The 14,889-nt window shown below is 45.3% G+C and overlaps 1 protein-coding gene across 1 annotated transcript in view; it reads left to right on the top strand.

Annotated features, from left to right (window-relative positions):
- Positions 1-9,687: 9,687 nt before the first annotated feature.
- TGFBR2 (transforming growth factor beta receptor II) overlaps positions 9,688-14,889 on the top strand; it is a 68,641-nt gene continuing 63,439 nt past the window's right edge. Inside the window, exon 1 of the mRNA XM_015418392.1 lies at positions 9,688-9,811. Within this exon, the coding sequence (XP_015273878.1) occupies positions 9,736-9,811 (76 nt within the window). The 5' untranslated portion in view covers positions 9,688-9,735. The remainder of the gene's footprint in view (positions 9,812-14,889) is intronic.

Genomic DNA, 14,889 nt, shown 5'->3' on the forward strand with positions numbered 1-14,889 from the left:
TCGGCAGTGGAGCTGCAAGGCCGGCGGTGGCGGCCGGGACCGTTGGGGGCGGTGTGTGTGGCCTTATGACACACTTCCGGTGATGCCAGGGGGTGTGGCCTTATGACACACTTCCGGTGATGTCAGGGGGTGTGGCATATGCTAATGAGTTATGCTAATGAGTTCCCCTAGCTCTTTTTCTACAAAACGACCCCTGGTCATTACAACTAGGAGTAGATGCAGCCAATCAAATGTAAGAACATCTCAAACCATTTAGTGCCTCCTAGGGCATATCTAGAGTCTGCAGATGGCAGGACAGGAAAAAAGAGGACTCCAGTGCAGGCTCTGGTTCATCTCTGTAACATATTCTTGTAATCCATCAACGTTGGATAGCAGATCACCACATTTTGAATTAGCACCTACCTATGAACCTACCAAAGGCAGCTGCATACAGGATTATAGTGAAAGGGTTGAAAATGACAGTTACCATGAAAGCTGGGTGAACTTGAGCCAAACAGTGACCTTGAACCAAACAGTCTAACCATTCTCACAAGGGTTTTGTGAAGATAAAATGGAGAAGGGAGAATGTTGTAAGCCACTTTGGGTTCCCCAAAGACTATAAATAGAGAAATAAATAATGCTACAAATCTGGGGGAAGAGATCAAGGTAGACACAAAAAATTCTAAAATGATAGAAAGTGGAATGTTAATTTTAATGATATTCTGACATCAAAGCTTTATTTGGTAGTATCGTTTACAAATTAGGCTACTACACAAATGCATCCTCAACCTTTTCTACCTCAGCGGCTGAATATCTCCCTATAAATGATTGCTTGGCACCTGGACTTTTAATATTTAGGTACCAGGGGAAAATGTTTTTACTTGCTCAGGTTTTTTGTATGGCCCTTGCTGAAATTCCCCAAGTGTGGAAGCTGTTTTACCTTGCTGTTGTATCTGCAATTTTGTATTGCATTTTAGCACCCTGCCAATTTTCTGTGATGTATTTTTATGCTGCTTTATTATTGTTTTAATATTTTCATACACTGTAGTGTTTTTGCTAAATTATCATAAGTGTTGAATGCAATATATGGAGAAGCAGATACTGAACCTGATTTGTTTGGGAAAGATTATTTATGAAAGATTATTATACGTAACAGATGTTCCAATTTAGGTATGTCTAAGAACAGCATAGTGCAGTGCACATTACTGACCATTTGAATGTAGACGTTTACAAAACCTTTCAGTAAGTAACCTTTACTAAATGCCCTTGCTTGAGGCAGAACTTTTTAAAAAATGATTAATGAATTCCTAAGAGCGAGCCTGAACTAGCTGAAGTGATTATTCAAAGGACAAAACAAGTGATGTGCCAAAATTCATAGTGGAATGTTGCGGTACAATTTGTTGAACATGAACACCATATGTAAGTGGTTACAAATGTACAAGTGTTTACAATGTACATGATTTCTAAAGCAGTAGGCTTGTCCCAGGATGGAGTTAGCTGAGTATTACATTGCAAGATTTTAAGCTCTCAATGGGCATTGTTGTTTTACTTCTACATCTGCATCAAAAGGCACAAGACATGGTCTATGAAATATGTGTTTCCTGAGGTTTTACTTTTAACAGAATGCAACTATGGCGCTATGATTTAAAGAGGCAGACTTGTGAAGAAGCTATACTTCCTGATGCAATTTATATACTGAAAATCATATCCCTTTTTCTCCGTGCACCATGCTGGGGGAAAATGCAAGTATATATAAACTTTCCTCCGTGGGGGTAAAGGCAACCTTGGCAAGAATGTAGCATAAGGGGAATGAGTTAAAAAGGTCTTCTCCCCTCCATCCCCACTGGACTGCACATTTAAATCATGCTCCACAATTTTGCATTTTTAAAAAAATTCTTTGGAAAAATAATAATTAACCATATGGTTCCAGTCCTTGATATTATGGAAGTACTCCTCTAAACCTGGGCAGGCATTGAACTATATTATATTGGTTTTCCTCCCTCATCTGTGAAGTTAATGATTCAAAAGTAGAATCCAGAAAGAATTGAGCAATCAATTTCTATTTGTAAACAGGAAAACATGATCTCACTCCAGTGCTGTTCTGCTCAAGTAAACTAATCAGCTTTTTAGCTTTTAGACTAATCAGCTTTTTAGGTTTGTTGTGAAAGTCTAGGAAGGTAAAGAGTGGATGAAACAGGCCTTATGTTTCTCAGACATTAACTATTCCGTATGTACAAATATGTCTGATGGAGTCAAATATTTAACAACAACAACAACTAGAGGATTTTGAGCAGCAAATAGACTTGTCAGGTCCCCTCAGCCACCAGTGGGGAACTAGGGCTGCCAAATCCAGGTTGAGAAACGCCTGAAGATTTGGAGATGAAGCCTAGAGATGACAGGGACCTCAGTGGAGTATAATGCCTTGAGCTTGTTTGGAGGTTCTAGCAGGGGAGTGCAGCTATCGTATACCCTTGTCCGAAGAACGATACACTCCTTCTATCTGGGATGGTCATCCTCTTCGACCGAGTGTGCAGCTTCAGGAGGGATACATGGAGCAGTGAGGGAGATAGGGGACACCCACCAAGCCAGCCAGATCAGCCAAATCAACCCTGGCAATCAATGGAGTGACAGATGTCACAGCCAGATCGACCTCACATCTAGGGTACAATGCCACAGAATCCACCCTCTGAAGCATCCATTTTCTGTAGGGGAACTGATCTCTGTAGGCTGGAGATGAGCTGTAATTCCAGGGGATCCCCAGGTCCCACCTGGAGGCTGGCATCCCTAGCAGCAAAACAGGGGGAAATTTTAACCCTCCCCTGCCAGGCCATTTTCGTATTCTAAATCATGCCTCCCCGGGCATGGCTGTATTCCTCACAGTGGAGGTATAAGAGTGTTTTCATAAGACAGATTTTGTATTTCTACCATCTGTAATCTGCACAACCTACAATAACATTGTGTCATCTTGTGCACTCTATGATTTCTATCCCCCATTAGCTTTCACTCAAACACCATACAAATGAGGCCCAAAGGTTCTAATAGGGCATTGGTCTCTGCTGAAATTTCTCTAAAATTAAATTTTAGTTATTTAAAACATTTGTACGCCACCTCTCCAGAGGCAATAGAATATAACTTTTATGGTGGAGAAGGTACATTTGATTCCTCTTCAGCATACTGTTTCACACTAATAATATACCAACAATGACAGGAGGTTATTATCAAATATATTTATTTATTTATTACTTTCAGTTTATATACCGCTCCAACCCCGAAGGGTCTCTGAGCAGTTTACATACAACTTTAATACCTATCTAGGGCCACATTCTATCTGGGGGAGTGACGACCTACCGGCACCCAGGCAGCAGGGCTCTCTGTTGTTGTTGTTGTGCGGCTCTTATTCTTTCGGCGTTCGGCGTTCCCGGTGTTCTGCCTCCTGACGCCTTAGATATGTTGTTAGCAGATTATAGAAGGAACAAGCTACAGGAAAAGAAAGAAAACTAAAATTTTGATGATAGTGGGGAAAGAAAGGGGGACGACTAGGATAGATTCACTTGTCACAAACTTCAGGTCATTCATTATGAATAAAAAGCCTGGCCTATACTGGGGAGGGGGGGTGTTACATAGATGGCCCAGGCTAGCAGTGCCTGCTCTGGTTAGTATTTGGACGGGACACCATCAAGGAAGCTCAGGGTTGCTATGCAGAGGCAAACCACGTCTAAATAGATCTTGCCTTGAAAAACCTATGGGATCACCATAAGTCACCTGTGACTTGATGTCACTTTCCACCATACTTGGGAGTCTGTGCACTCCCTCCTCACTCTTCTCTTTGCATCCAGAGCTGAGATTGAAGGCTTTCTGGTACAAGGGACATCCGTCTAGCCTCGACCAGGGCTCCCATATGAGATCAGGGCCCTGCGGGATCTATTACAGTTCTGCAGGGCCTGCAAGACGGAGCTCTTCCACTGGGCTTTTGATTGAGGCAGCGAACGTCCCTCCCTCTTCCTAGCCAACCCCCACCAGTGGTCTGGTTCTAATCTGACATCGGGGCACCACTGCTATATTCAGATATGATTGACACCTGAACAGGTTAATGTCCTGGCCCCACTGGCGGACCACCTGATGGCACTGGTATTTCTGTCCACTGTGTGACACAGTGTTGGACTGGATGGGCCTTTGGCCTGATCCAACATTGGCGTCTCTTATGTTCTTATGATCTGTGATTTTATGTTATTTTAATCTGTTATTAAACTACTGTTTATGGTATTGATGTAAACTGCCCTGACCCCGCTTCCGGGGAGGGTGGTAAATAAATAAAGGAAGGAAGGAAGTATAACAACTGTTGTGATGTCCAAACTGGGCTGCTTTGACAAACTGGACTAGAATCCCTGTTCATAGCGATGAAAGAATCCACAAGCTGTTAAAGCATGCTAATTTTAAAAAAATCAATAAAACAACACATTGTGCTTATTTCTAAATGGGGGGGCGCTTCAGTCTCATCTGTGTGTGGGGAGTGAGGAGCAAGGGAACACGCTAACTGGAGAACATAGTCCACACTATGGGAGATTCATTTGATCATCTTCGTAACAGGCTGAATAAAAAGCAGTTGAGCAGACATCAACCACCTTCCATTTATTTCTGATGATTATTAAGAGCCATCAATAAGATGACTACCGTATGGTAGGTTCAATTTGCTTTTCTGTTTTTCTGTGACAAGAGCATTTTCACACGAGCTTCACTTAGCTCAACCCCCTATTCCATTCTGTGAACTACATAAATTATGTGGACTTTGAAAACTTGTGTATTTGTTTGTTTTTGTATGATCTGTTCTGCATGTTTCTAATTTTGTAGAATTATTTGGGCTTGGTTAGTCATGAGAGGGGCAGGGCCACTGAAGCCCTACCAGTTCCTACCAGGGGAGAGGCGATCCTTGATTTGGTCCTAAGTAACACTCAAGACCTGGTGAGAGATGTAAAAGTGATTGCACCGCTTGGGAACAGTGATCATAATGTTGTTGATTTCAACATTTGTATAAATAGGGAATTGGCCAAAAAGACTCACACAACCATTTTTAACTTTAAAAGGGGTAATTTCTCTGATATGAGGGGACATGTGGGGAGGAAACTGAAAGGAAAAGTAGAAAGGGTCGAAACCATTGGGGAAGCTTGGAAACTACAGTGGAAAGCTAGTCACAGTGAGGCTGATAAAACGGAACACAGGCTATGGCAAATAAAATGCAAGTCTGAGGTCAGGCAGGCAAAAAGGGAATATGAGGAGCATATAGCAAAAAACGTAAAAACCAACAATAAAACTTTCTTCAAATACATTAGAAACAGGAAACCAGCCAGGGAGGCAGTGGGGCCCTTGGACGACCAAGGGGTAAAAGGAGTATTGAAGGATGATAGGGAAATGGCTGAGAAGCTAAATGCATTTTTTGCCTCCGTCTTCACTGTGGAAGATGAGAAGTGCTTGCCCACTCCAGAACCACTGATTTCAGGAGGGGTGTTGGAAGACCTGAGTCAGATTGAGGTGACGAGAGAGGAGGTCCTAAAACTGATAGACAACTTAAAAACTGATAAATCACCAGGCCCAGATGGCATACATCCGAGAGTTCTGAAAGAACTCAAATGTGAACTTGTAGATCTCCTGACAAAGATATGTAATCTTTCCTTAAAATCTGCCTCCATTCCTGAGGATTGGAAGGTAGCTAATGTCACTCCCATCTTTAAAAAGGGTTCCAGAGGAGATCCGGGAAATTACAGGCCTGTCAGTCTGACGTCGATACCGGGTAAATTGGTGGAAACCATTATTAAGGAAAGAATTAGTAGGCACATAGATGAACAAAACCTATTGAGGCAGACTCAGCACGGTTTCTGTAAGGGAAGATCTTGTCTCACTAACCTGTTAGTGTTCTTTGAGGGGGTGAACAAACATGTGGACAAGGGGGATCCAATAGATATTATTTACCTTGACTTCCAGAAAGCTTTTGATAAAGTTCCTCATCAAAGGCTCCTAAGTAAGCTCAAAAATCATGGGATAGAAGGACAAGTCCTTTTATGGATCAAAAACTGGCTAGTTCATAGAAAACAGAGAGTGAGTGTAGGTGGGCAATTTTCTCAGTGGAGGGTGGTAAGCAGTGGGGTACCGCAGGGATCAGTACTTGGTCCACTGCTTTTTAACTTGTTCATTAATGATTTGGAGATGGGAGTAAGCAGTGAAGTGGCTAAATTTGCGGATGATACGAAGTTGTTCAGGGTGGTGAAAACCAGTGAGGATTGTGAGGCACTCCAAAGGGATCTGTCAAAGTTGGGCGAGTGGGCGTCAACATGGCAAATGGGGTTCAATGTGGCCAAGTGCAAGGTGATGCACATTGGAGCCAAAAATCCTAAATATAAATACACGTTGATGGGGTCTGAACTGGCAGAGACTGATCAAGAGAGAGATCTTGGAGTTGTAGTGGATAACTCACTGAAAATGTCGAGACAGTGTGTGACTGCAATAAAGAAGGCCAATGCTATGCTGGGGATTATTAGGAAGGGTATTGTAAACAGATCAGCCAATATCATAATGCCCCTATATAAATCAATGGTGCGACCTCATTTGGAATACTGTGTGCAGTTCTGGTCACCACACCTTAAAAAGGATATTATAGCTTTGGAAAAAGTGCAGAAAAGGGCAACTCGAATGATAAAAGGGTTGGAACACTTTCCCTATGAGGAAAGGTTAAAGCGCTTAGGGCTCTTTAGCTTGGAGAAAAGACGACTGAGGGGTGACATGATCGAGGTTTATAAGATTATGCATGGGAAAGAGCAGGTAAAGAAAGAGGTACTTTTCTCCCTTTCTCACAATACAAGAACCCGTGGGCACTCCATGAAATTGCTGAGCGGTCGGGTTAGAACGGATAAAAGGAAGTACTTATTCACCCAAAGAGTGATTAACACATGGAATTCACTGCCACAGGAAGTGGTGGCGGCTACAAGCATGGACGGCTTCAAAAGGGAATTAGATAAGCATATGGAGCAGAGGTCCATCAGTGGCTATTAGCCACAAGGTATAGATAGGGGCTCTGGGGCAAGTGATGCTCTGTCTTCTTGGTGCTTGGGGGGGGGTCAACAGTGGGAGGGCTTTTAATGTTCTGGCCCCACTGGTGGACCTCCTGATGGCACTGTTATTTCTGGCCACTGTGTGATACAGAGTGTTGGACTGGATGGGCCTTTGGCCTGATCCAACATTGGGGTCTCTTATGTTCTCAATAAATAGAAATTTTATTCAGCTTCTTCTATGGCTTTGGAGATTGCAGCAAGTGCTGAACTATTTCAAGCATTTCTCTGTAGCTCTAAGGATTAGAAACATACTCTTTTAAAAAAGCTGAAAGAGATTTTCAGAAAACTGAATTATGGGTCCACTACCATTTTATCTGCATTCCTACTTGCAGGTTACACACAACCTGAGGGATTATTTAAACCAATTCATAATGTGCACATAAAAACTGTAAAGTACATTTACTGCATGTACATTTTGTGTACGTTTGAGATCTGCCCCGTATTTTGTTCCACATTAATACTATTTACACAGACCCAAGCAGTTTGAAAGAAGCTCAAAGGTGTATTTTTTCCATGTCACTTTTTGAACCAGGCCCATAGTATGTTTCACAAAAAGCCACTGAGTGTCACTGGGGCCATGGCTCAGTGGCTGAGCATCTACAGTACATGCAAAAGGTCTCTGGTCAATCCTTGGCATCTCCAGTTGTTGTTGTTCAGTTGCACAGTCGAGTCCAACTCTTCGTGACCCCATGGACCACATCATTCCAGGCCCTCCTGCCTTCCGTCGTGCTCCAGAGTTTGCTTAATTTCATGTTTGTTGCCTCGATAACACTGCCTAACCATCTCATCCTTTGCTGTCTCCTTCTTCCTTGACTTTCAATCTTTCCCAGCATCAGGGTCTTCTCCAGTGAGTGCTCCCTTCTCATTTGGTGGCCAAAGTATTTGAGCTTCAGCTTCAGTATGTGGCCTTCCAGGGAACAGTCAGGGTTGATTTCTTTTAGGACTGATTTGATCTCCTTGGCATCTCCAATAGGGGATGTGAAATACCTTTGCCTGGGCTCTGGAGAGCTGCTGCCAGTCCGAGCGGACAATGCTGACCGTGATACATCATTAGACACTAAGGCAGCTTTATGTATTCATATAACATATATCACATACATACAGCTGAGGTTGCCAACTCTGGGTTGGGAGAGTCCTGGAGATCTGGGGGTGGTGCCTGGGGAGGGTGGAGTTTGGGGAAGGGGACCTCTGTGGGGTATAATGTTATAGACATGCCCTCCAAACCAGCCATTTTCTTTTAGGGAACTACATTCTCTGCAGTTGCTGTGTGACTGAAGTGAAAGAGCCAGTTTGGTGTAGTGGTTAGAGGCACTGACTCTAATCTGGGAGAACTGGGTTTGATTCCCCATTCCTCCACATGCAGCTGCTGGTGTGACCGTCGGTCAGTCACAAGTTCGTTCAGAGCTGTTCTCTCAAGGGCAGTTCTCGAAAAAGCTCTCCGCCCCACCTACCTCACAGGGTGTCCGTAGTGGGGAAGGGAAGGGCAAAGAGACTGTAAACTGCTCTGAGACTCGTTCGAGTAGAAGAAGAGGAGATTGGATTTATACCCCACCCTTCACTCGGAGTCTCAGAGCCGCTTACAAACTCCTTTCCCTTCCCCTCCCTTCCCTACAACAAATACCCTGTGAGGTAGGTGGGGCTGAGAGAGCTCTCACAGAAAAGGTAGGATACAAACCCAATCTCTTCTTCTTCTCTGTAGTCAGAGGATCCATCATACATTCCACTCCAGTGATATGACTTTCCCAGGAATAAGTGGGTGGAATTATGGGCAAAGATGTCTACATGTTGGGATAGATCCAAGTGGGCAGCCATGTTGTTCTGAAGCAGTAGAACAAAATTAAGAGTTCAGTGGCACCTTTAAGACCAACAAAGTCTTATTGAAGGTATCAGCTTTTGAGTGCACAGTATCTGAGGAGGTGTCCTGCACACCAAAGCTCATACCTCGAATAAAACTTTGTTGGTCTGAAAGGTGCCACTGGACTCAAACTTTGTTCTACACGTTGGGATGCCCCAACTGAGACTGGGGCAGAAGTCCCACGGTCACTTAAGCCCTATGGACCTGTGAGCTGATTTAGCATCAAGCAGACCTTTAACCGGGCATATGGTCGGACCGCACGTCTCAGTCCCGACTCCCGTGTCCGCTTGCGTGTAACGTGCGAAGCATGCCACGAAGTGCCTTGGCGTGACAGGCCAGGGCAAGGCTGCCTGTCTGGGCGTGAACGTCCAGCGTTTCATTTCGTGCTGCTGCTGCTGTTGTTGTTGCTGCTGCAGCGCGTGAAGGACTTGAGGCGAGGGAGATTGGCCTAAGGCCCGTGATTGACACGGAGCCGCCGGGCGAGGCGGGTTTCGGGAGGGAGGGGGAGGAGGAGGAGGAGGAGGGCGGGCCAGAGAAGGAACTCCCGGTAAGAGTGAAGAAAGTCCTGCCCAGCTGTTTGCGAACTTTTAAGATTTCCTGTTTCCCCCGCAGGCAGGGCTGAAGCGGAGGGGAGTGTGAGTCACACGCACTCCCAGCAGCAGCAGCCGCCGCCGAGCTGCAGCCTCCGCCGGGGCCTCTCCCGGCCCTTCCTCGTAGCCCCCCCCCCAAGAGCTTTGCCGCCCCCCTCAGAAGAGCCCGGCCTCCCCACCCCTCCCGCCTTAGCGGCAAAACGGATTTACCATGAGCTGGCTTCCCAAGCACGTTTGGTTGTGGGCGCTCCTCAACAGCACCGCTCACCCGCTGATCCGGGTTACAGGTAAGCCCCCCCCCCTCCTCCCCGCTCCATTTTATCTCGGGCTCGGCCGGCGTTGCTCTGAAAGGGCGCTCTCCCACTCGGCCCGCCCTGGGAACGGCGCGGCACCGAGACCCGAGGGAGAAAACTTGGGAGATTGCAAATGTGTCCCGTCCCCATCCGCGGGAGAGGGCGGGGGCAGCCTAGTCCCAACTCCGGAGAGTGGATGCCTTTGGGGGAAGAGGCACAACTGCTCCACATGCTGGGCTGACTTTGCGGCAGAAGTTTCACTCCTCCTGGCCTTGGGTTATCTGGCCGAGAGCAGCCAGCAGCTGCCTGCTACTCTTTGCAGCTGGTGCCGCCGCCACACCTGGCCTAGGGCGAGGTGCTGGGGTGGGGAATGGTGGGTTGCGCCTGGCATCGCGGGCCTTGGCATTTTGGGCGCTTCTCGGCCGTGGGATAAGGAACTATGTCATGTGCTGCCGGCGCCTAAGTCTAAATTCCCCTAAGAAAAAGAGATCCTGAGATTTCAGAACGTCACAGTTCCCTTAATTCTGCAAAAGTAACTTGAGCGGCAGCACCGAAGATAAGAACTTTTCCTTTAAGCAGTGCTGGTTATTTAAGCAGTGCTGGTTAAAGGGGTTTTATGGCGTTTGTTAGCACCTGCAAACTGAATCTTACATGGAGCTGCATTTGCAATGTTTCCCTCTCTTTTTGTACTTGGAAGCATGTTAAGCTCACAAACACGGGGATGGTAGTGTCAGCACATGGTGTGAAGTTTACTTTAAAAACTGATGACAAAGACCATATAATACCTTTTATTTAGACCAGCTTTTACAATGCAACAGAACATGTGGATTGGTCTTAATCAAAGGTGTTACGAGACTTGTGTATTTTGGATTTTGCTGTGGACCAACTCGGCCACCTACTTCTTAAGAAAGCTCATGTTAAGCGTGCTGTGATGTTGAAATCAGTGGACACCTTTCATGCTCATGTTTATAATTTGTGACTCTGTGTATGTTCCGTGTTTGCTTTCTGTCTTGTTCATGTGTGGGTTTCTGCATTCCTTTAGTAACCATCAATGCAGGCTGCTTCAAATGGAGAATTGATGGGCTAAGCCTTTTTACTGCCTACAGATGTGCAGCTTGTGAGTGCTGTGAACAAATGAGAAAATTTCAGTATTTAAACTTTCTTAAAATCAATTCATAGTTTGACAATTGTCACTGCATGGGAGGGGGCAGTGTGGGATAGTTTTCTACCTGTTGTGTATCCCAGGATGTGTTGTATTATGTTAACTGCAGATTGATTTATTTAGGTAGTACAAAGATTTTGCTATGAGATTAGAATCAGTTTGAAAAACAGACTGCTGGAATATAGAGTTTTAGCCTAAAATGATAGTAGCAGCAGCCCATAAGTCTCTTGATCCCTTAAATGGTACTATACTATCCTTTCTCCTTTATCCCTGGAATTTTATCTCTTAATATTCACTTCATACCAGCTCTTTCTCCCTTAGATCCCTCTTCAAAATGTACTTCAAACCCAAGAAGGTGTGACTGAATTTCAGAATATTCATGCCTCATTCCTCTTATCCATTAGCTTTCTTCCACTGTAGACATTTAGATTGTAAGCTCTGTTGGGCAGGGACCTTTTGTCTCAGTTTATGTTTGTGTCGAATGTGTGGATGAATCTGTAGTACTAATACCAGTGCCTAAATGCATATTTTGTAGAGTTACTTGCCTTTACTGTTATGAATACGACCAATTCCAAACACATATAAAAACAATACTTTTGTATTATTTGTTGACTCTCTGTAAAGAAATTAAAAAGAAAACTGCTGAAAAAGATAATTATATATTAAAGATATCTACTTTAAAATACTAATAGCATATACTGATATTAACCATTAATTAAGTTTGCAATTAAATGTGAACGTTCTTAAATTATGGCTTTAAAAATGATCTTTTAAGTGTTTGGCTTGGATCATAGTCACACATCCTTTTTATCATTTACAATCTTAATCCTGCAAATATTTGCGAATCTGGGTAAAAATGCAAAATGTTGTGGACCGTGTATATGGTTAGAGCTTAAGTCTGTTCACATTCTGTTCATATGATGATGAAATATTTATACCCTGTAGTGTAAAATGTGGTATAAACTTAATGCAATAAATTGGCTGTGTTGTCAGTGGCCAAAAGCAATTGGCAAGAACAGCCAATAGAGGTATCCAGAAAGCCACATACCTTCTTTTTGTCCTGTACATTGTAGCTTTCTTCCCCCCACAAACACACACCTCTTTTCCACTGTTACCCCTTGTGCTTGCTGAAAGTTGTTTCTGAAGATTGGAAGATCCCCCAGTGGGAATCAACATGGTAACAAAGTGCTGTAGTTGGAAATCAAAATGGGTAACTTCCACTTGCAGGCAGCAGAATCTTCTCCTTTCAGCATGCTATTGTTTGTGTACTGGCCAGTGCTTTGGGGCACTAGCATAATAATCATTAAATGAAATGTGGTGACCTTTTAATAGTATGCTCAACTTTCTCTGGTTTTTATTTACTCTTGACATCTATTAGACCTAATGGGTTACATATAATAGGTTTCAGTTCACTTCACTCTCCTTTCCACTGCTTCTCTCCCCCCTCCCCACATCCCAATGCACTGAATTAAGAGATGGGCAGAAAAAACTTAGGAAGCACTAAATTATTTTAGGAAGTTATGAGTACATACACCTTAACACAGAGGTGTCAAACTCATTTGTTACGAGGGCTGGATCTGACATAAATGTGACTTTGTTGGGCTGGGCCTTGTGTGCTATAAAACATAATGCCAGGTACTGGAGATATAAACCTTATAAAGGACAGCAGCTGTCAAGCTCTAAGTTGGTAGTCCTCACTGCAAGTCCCCATGGGCGGGTGTGTGTTTGTGTACTGAGGAAAACCTGCATGGGCGGACTGGAGAGGCAGCGGTGCAGTGCTGGGCAGATGCCCCTATGCTGCCTGGAGGGAATACAAATCTCTTCCCCAGCCTGCTTCCACTGCCAACGCTCTGAGCCTGGGCCCCGGGGTAAAAACATAAAGCGACTGGGTATTGCGAGCTCTCCCCTGCCCCTGAGCCACCATGGAAGGGGACTGGGAAGACAAGTTGAACTAACCCCCCTGCCTGCAGAATTGGGGATGGGGCAGCCAATGTCCAAGGCCATGTGTACAGTGGGACCCAGGCCAAGCAAAGCCTGATAATCGGAGATGCCTGTTTGGCAGTGGCTGCCTCCCGCCAAAACCACCAGGCAATCCATGGCAGGCTGATGCTAGGGGTTCGAGCCAAAGATTGTCAGCAAGCCATGCTACCCCAGGCTGAAGGCTACTGGATCATCTAATGGGAGAGTGGCATGGTGTGCACAAGGCCGCACATGTGGCAGGGGCCTCAGGCTGCCCACAGACCAGTATAACCTGAGATCACTAGCACCACCACCACCCCACAAAGCAGCAGCCACCTGTGGCTGAAGGCTGCCATATGGTCCATGGGGGAGGGAGGCCTGGCTGCCAAATCACATGCTTGGTGGCAAGACTAGGCCCCCAATGTGTGGAAGAAACTGTTGAAGAACAACACCCCCCCCATGGGCCAGAGCACAGCTGCCTCATGGGGTGTGTGAATATGGTGGCAGTGCTGGCTGCCAGCAGGCCCCAGCAGAGAATCATCTGCACACACACCCCCATGTGCAAATGCTGATCCCTGTGGCCATTCGTGACAGCCATCCCCGGAGCAGTAAACTGAGTGGAGAGGCATGCGACCTCTCCTTGGAACCCTGAGCCAGCATGAATGGGGCTGCGTTGTCTCCCAGCTTACCAGTGAGGTTGCCATGGAAGCTAAGGGCTTCTGCTTGACTGCCGAAGATGAGGTTGTTCCACCAAACTGAAGCCACAACTGGAGTGGCCCCACCCACTCTCCCTGCTCCCGAGCAGCCTCCTGTTCCCTCCCTTGCACCAGTTGCTTGTGGGCTGGATAAGAGCCCCAGACGAGCTGGTCCCAGTCCCTGTGTCTTGTGTTTGACACTCCTGCCTTAACAACCGCATTGCAAAAATGGTTGGAAACCGCTTGTTATAATGACAGTAGGATTTCATTAGTTTTTGAGATGGACACTTAAGTACAAGCATGTAGCCAGAAGACTGACCGTTAATCTTTATTTTTTTTAATATGTTTTTATTTGTTTTTAAATCTTCCTTAACAACAATGAACATCAAAAGTATTAAACAAGCAACAACAAGAGATAAGGATCAAGTCGCATCAAAATCTTATTATGTAGCAGTAAAAACTGTTTTAACATTTTTTGATCATTTCTCAACCAATTGGAAAGGGTAAGAAGTGCTGGCAATTATGCTACCTCTGTCAGTGAGGCCAGTGTGAGTACTGGATTAGGTCTGGATCTTAGATGTAAAATATTTTTATATGTAACTCAGTGTGTACAGTAGAAAGTTAGAGGAAAAGCAAAGAAGAATAAGTAGTGTTAGTGGGAAGAAGTTCTGCTTCTGTCATGTACTGCAGCCATGTACTGTATTTATGATCAGACACTCTGTGTTGCCCTGACCTGGATGGCCCAGGCCAGCTCAGTCTCATCAGGCCTCGGAAGCTAAGCAGGGTCAGCCCTGGTTAGTGTTTGGATAGAAGTCCAGGGTTGCTACAGAGAGTCAGGGAATGGCAAACCATTTTTTTAGCATCTCGTGCCTTGCAAACCCTGTAGGGTTGCCATCAATTGGGCTGCGACCTGATGGCATTTTCCACCACTACCACCATTCTGTGTTATGAGTGATGATCTGTAGACAAATGGCTTTTACTTGGAATATTAAATGGACTGTTTCCGAGGATAGTAAATATAGTAATTAAATCAGGGCTATTTTTGGGCAGGAACACGCAGGAATGGAGTTCCGGCTGGATTCAGAGTTGGCGACGCCCACTACAGCCAAAACATCTGCGTGCCTGGCTACAGAGGGAAGACTTGGAGAGCGACCCCCCCTGGCGACTCCGAGGCGGGCGGGCCAGGGGGGCCCTGGAAGGATCGGGGAGGCATTTAAATGCCTCCCCGTGCCTTCCCTGGCCTGTCCAAGGGCTGG

Source organism: Gekko japonicus, unplaced genomic scaffold (genome assembly GCF_001447785.1).
Source record: "Gekko japonicus isolate JY-2015 unplaced genomic scaffold, Gekko_japonicus_V1.1 scaffold106, whole genome shotgun sequence".
Lineage (NCBI taxonomy): Eukaryota > Metazoa > Chordata > Lepidosauria > Squamata > Gekkonidae > Gekko > Gekko japonicus.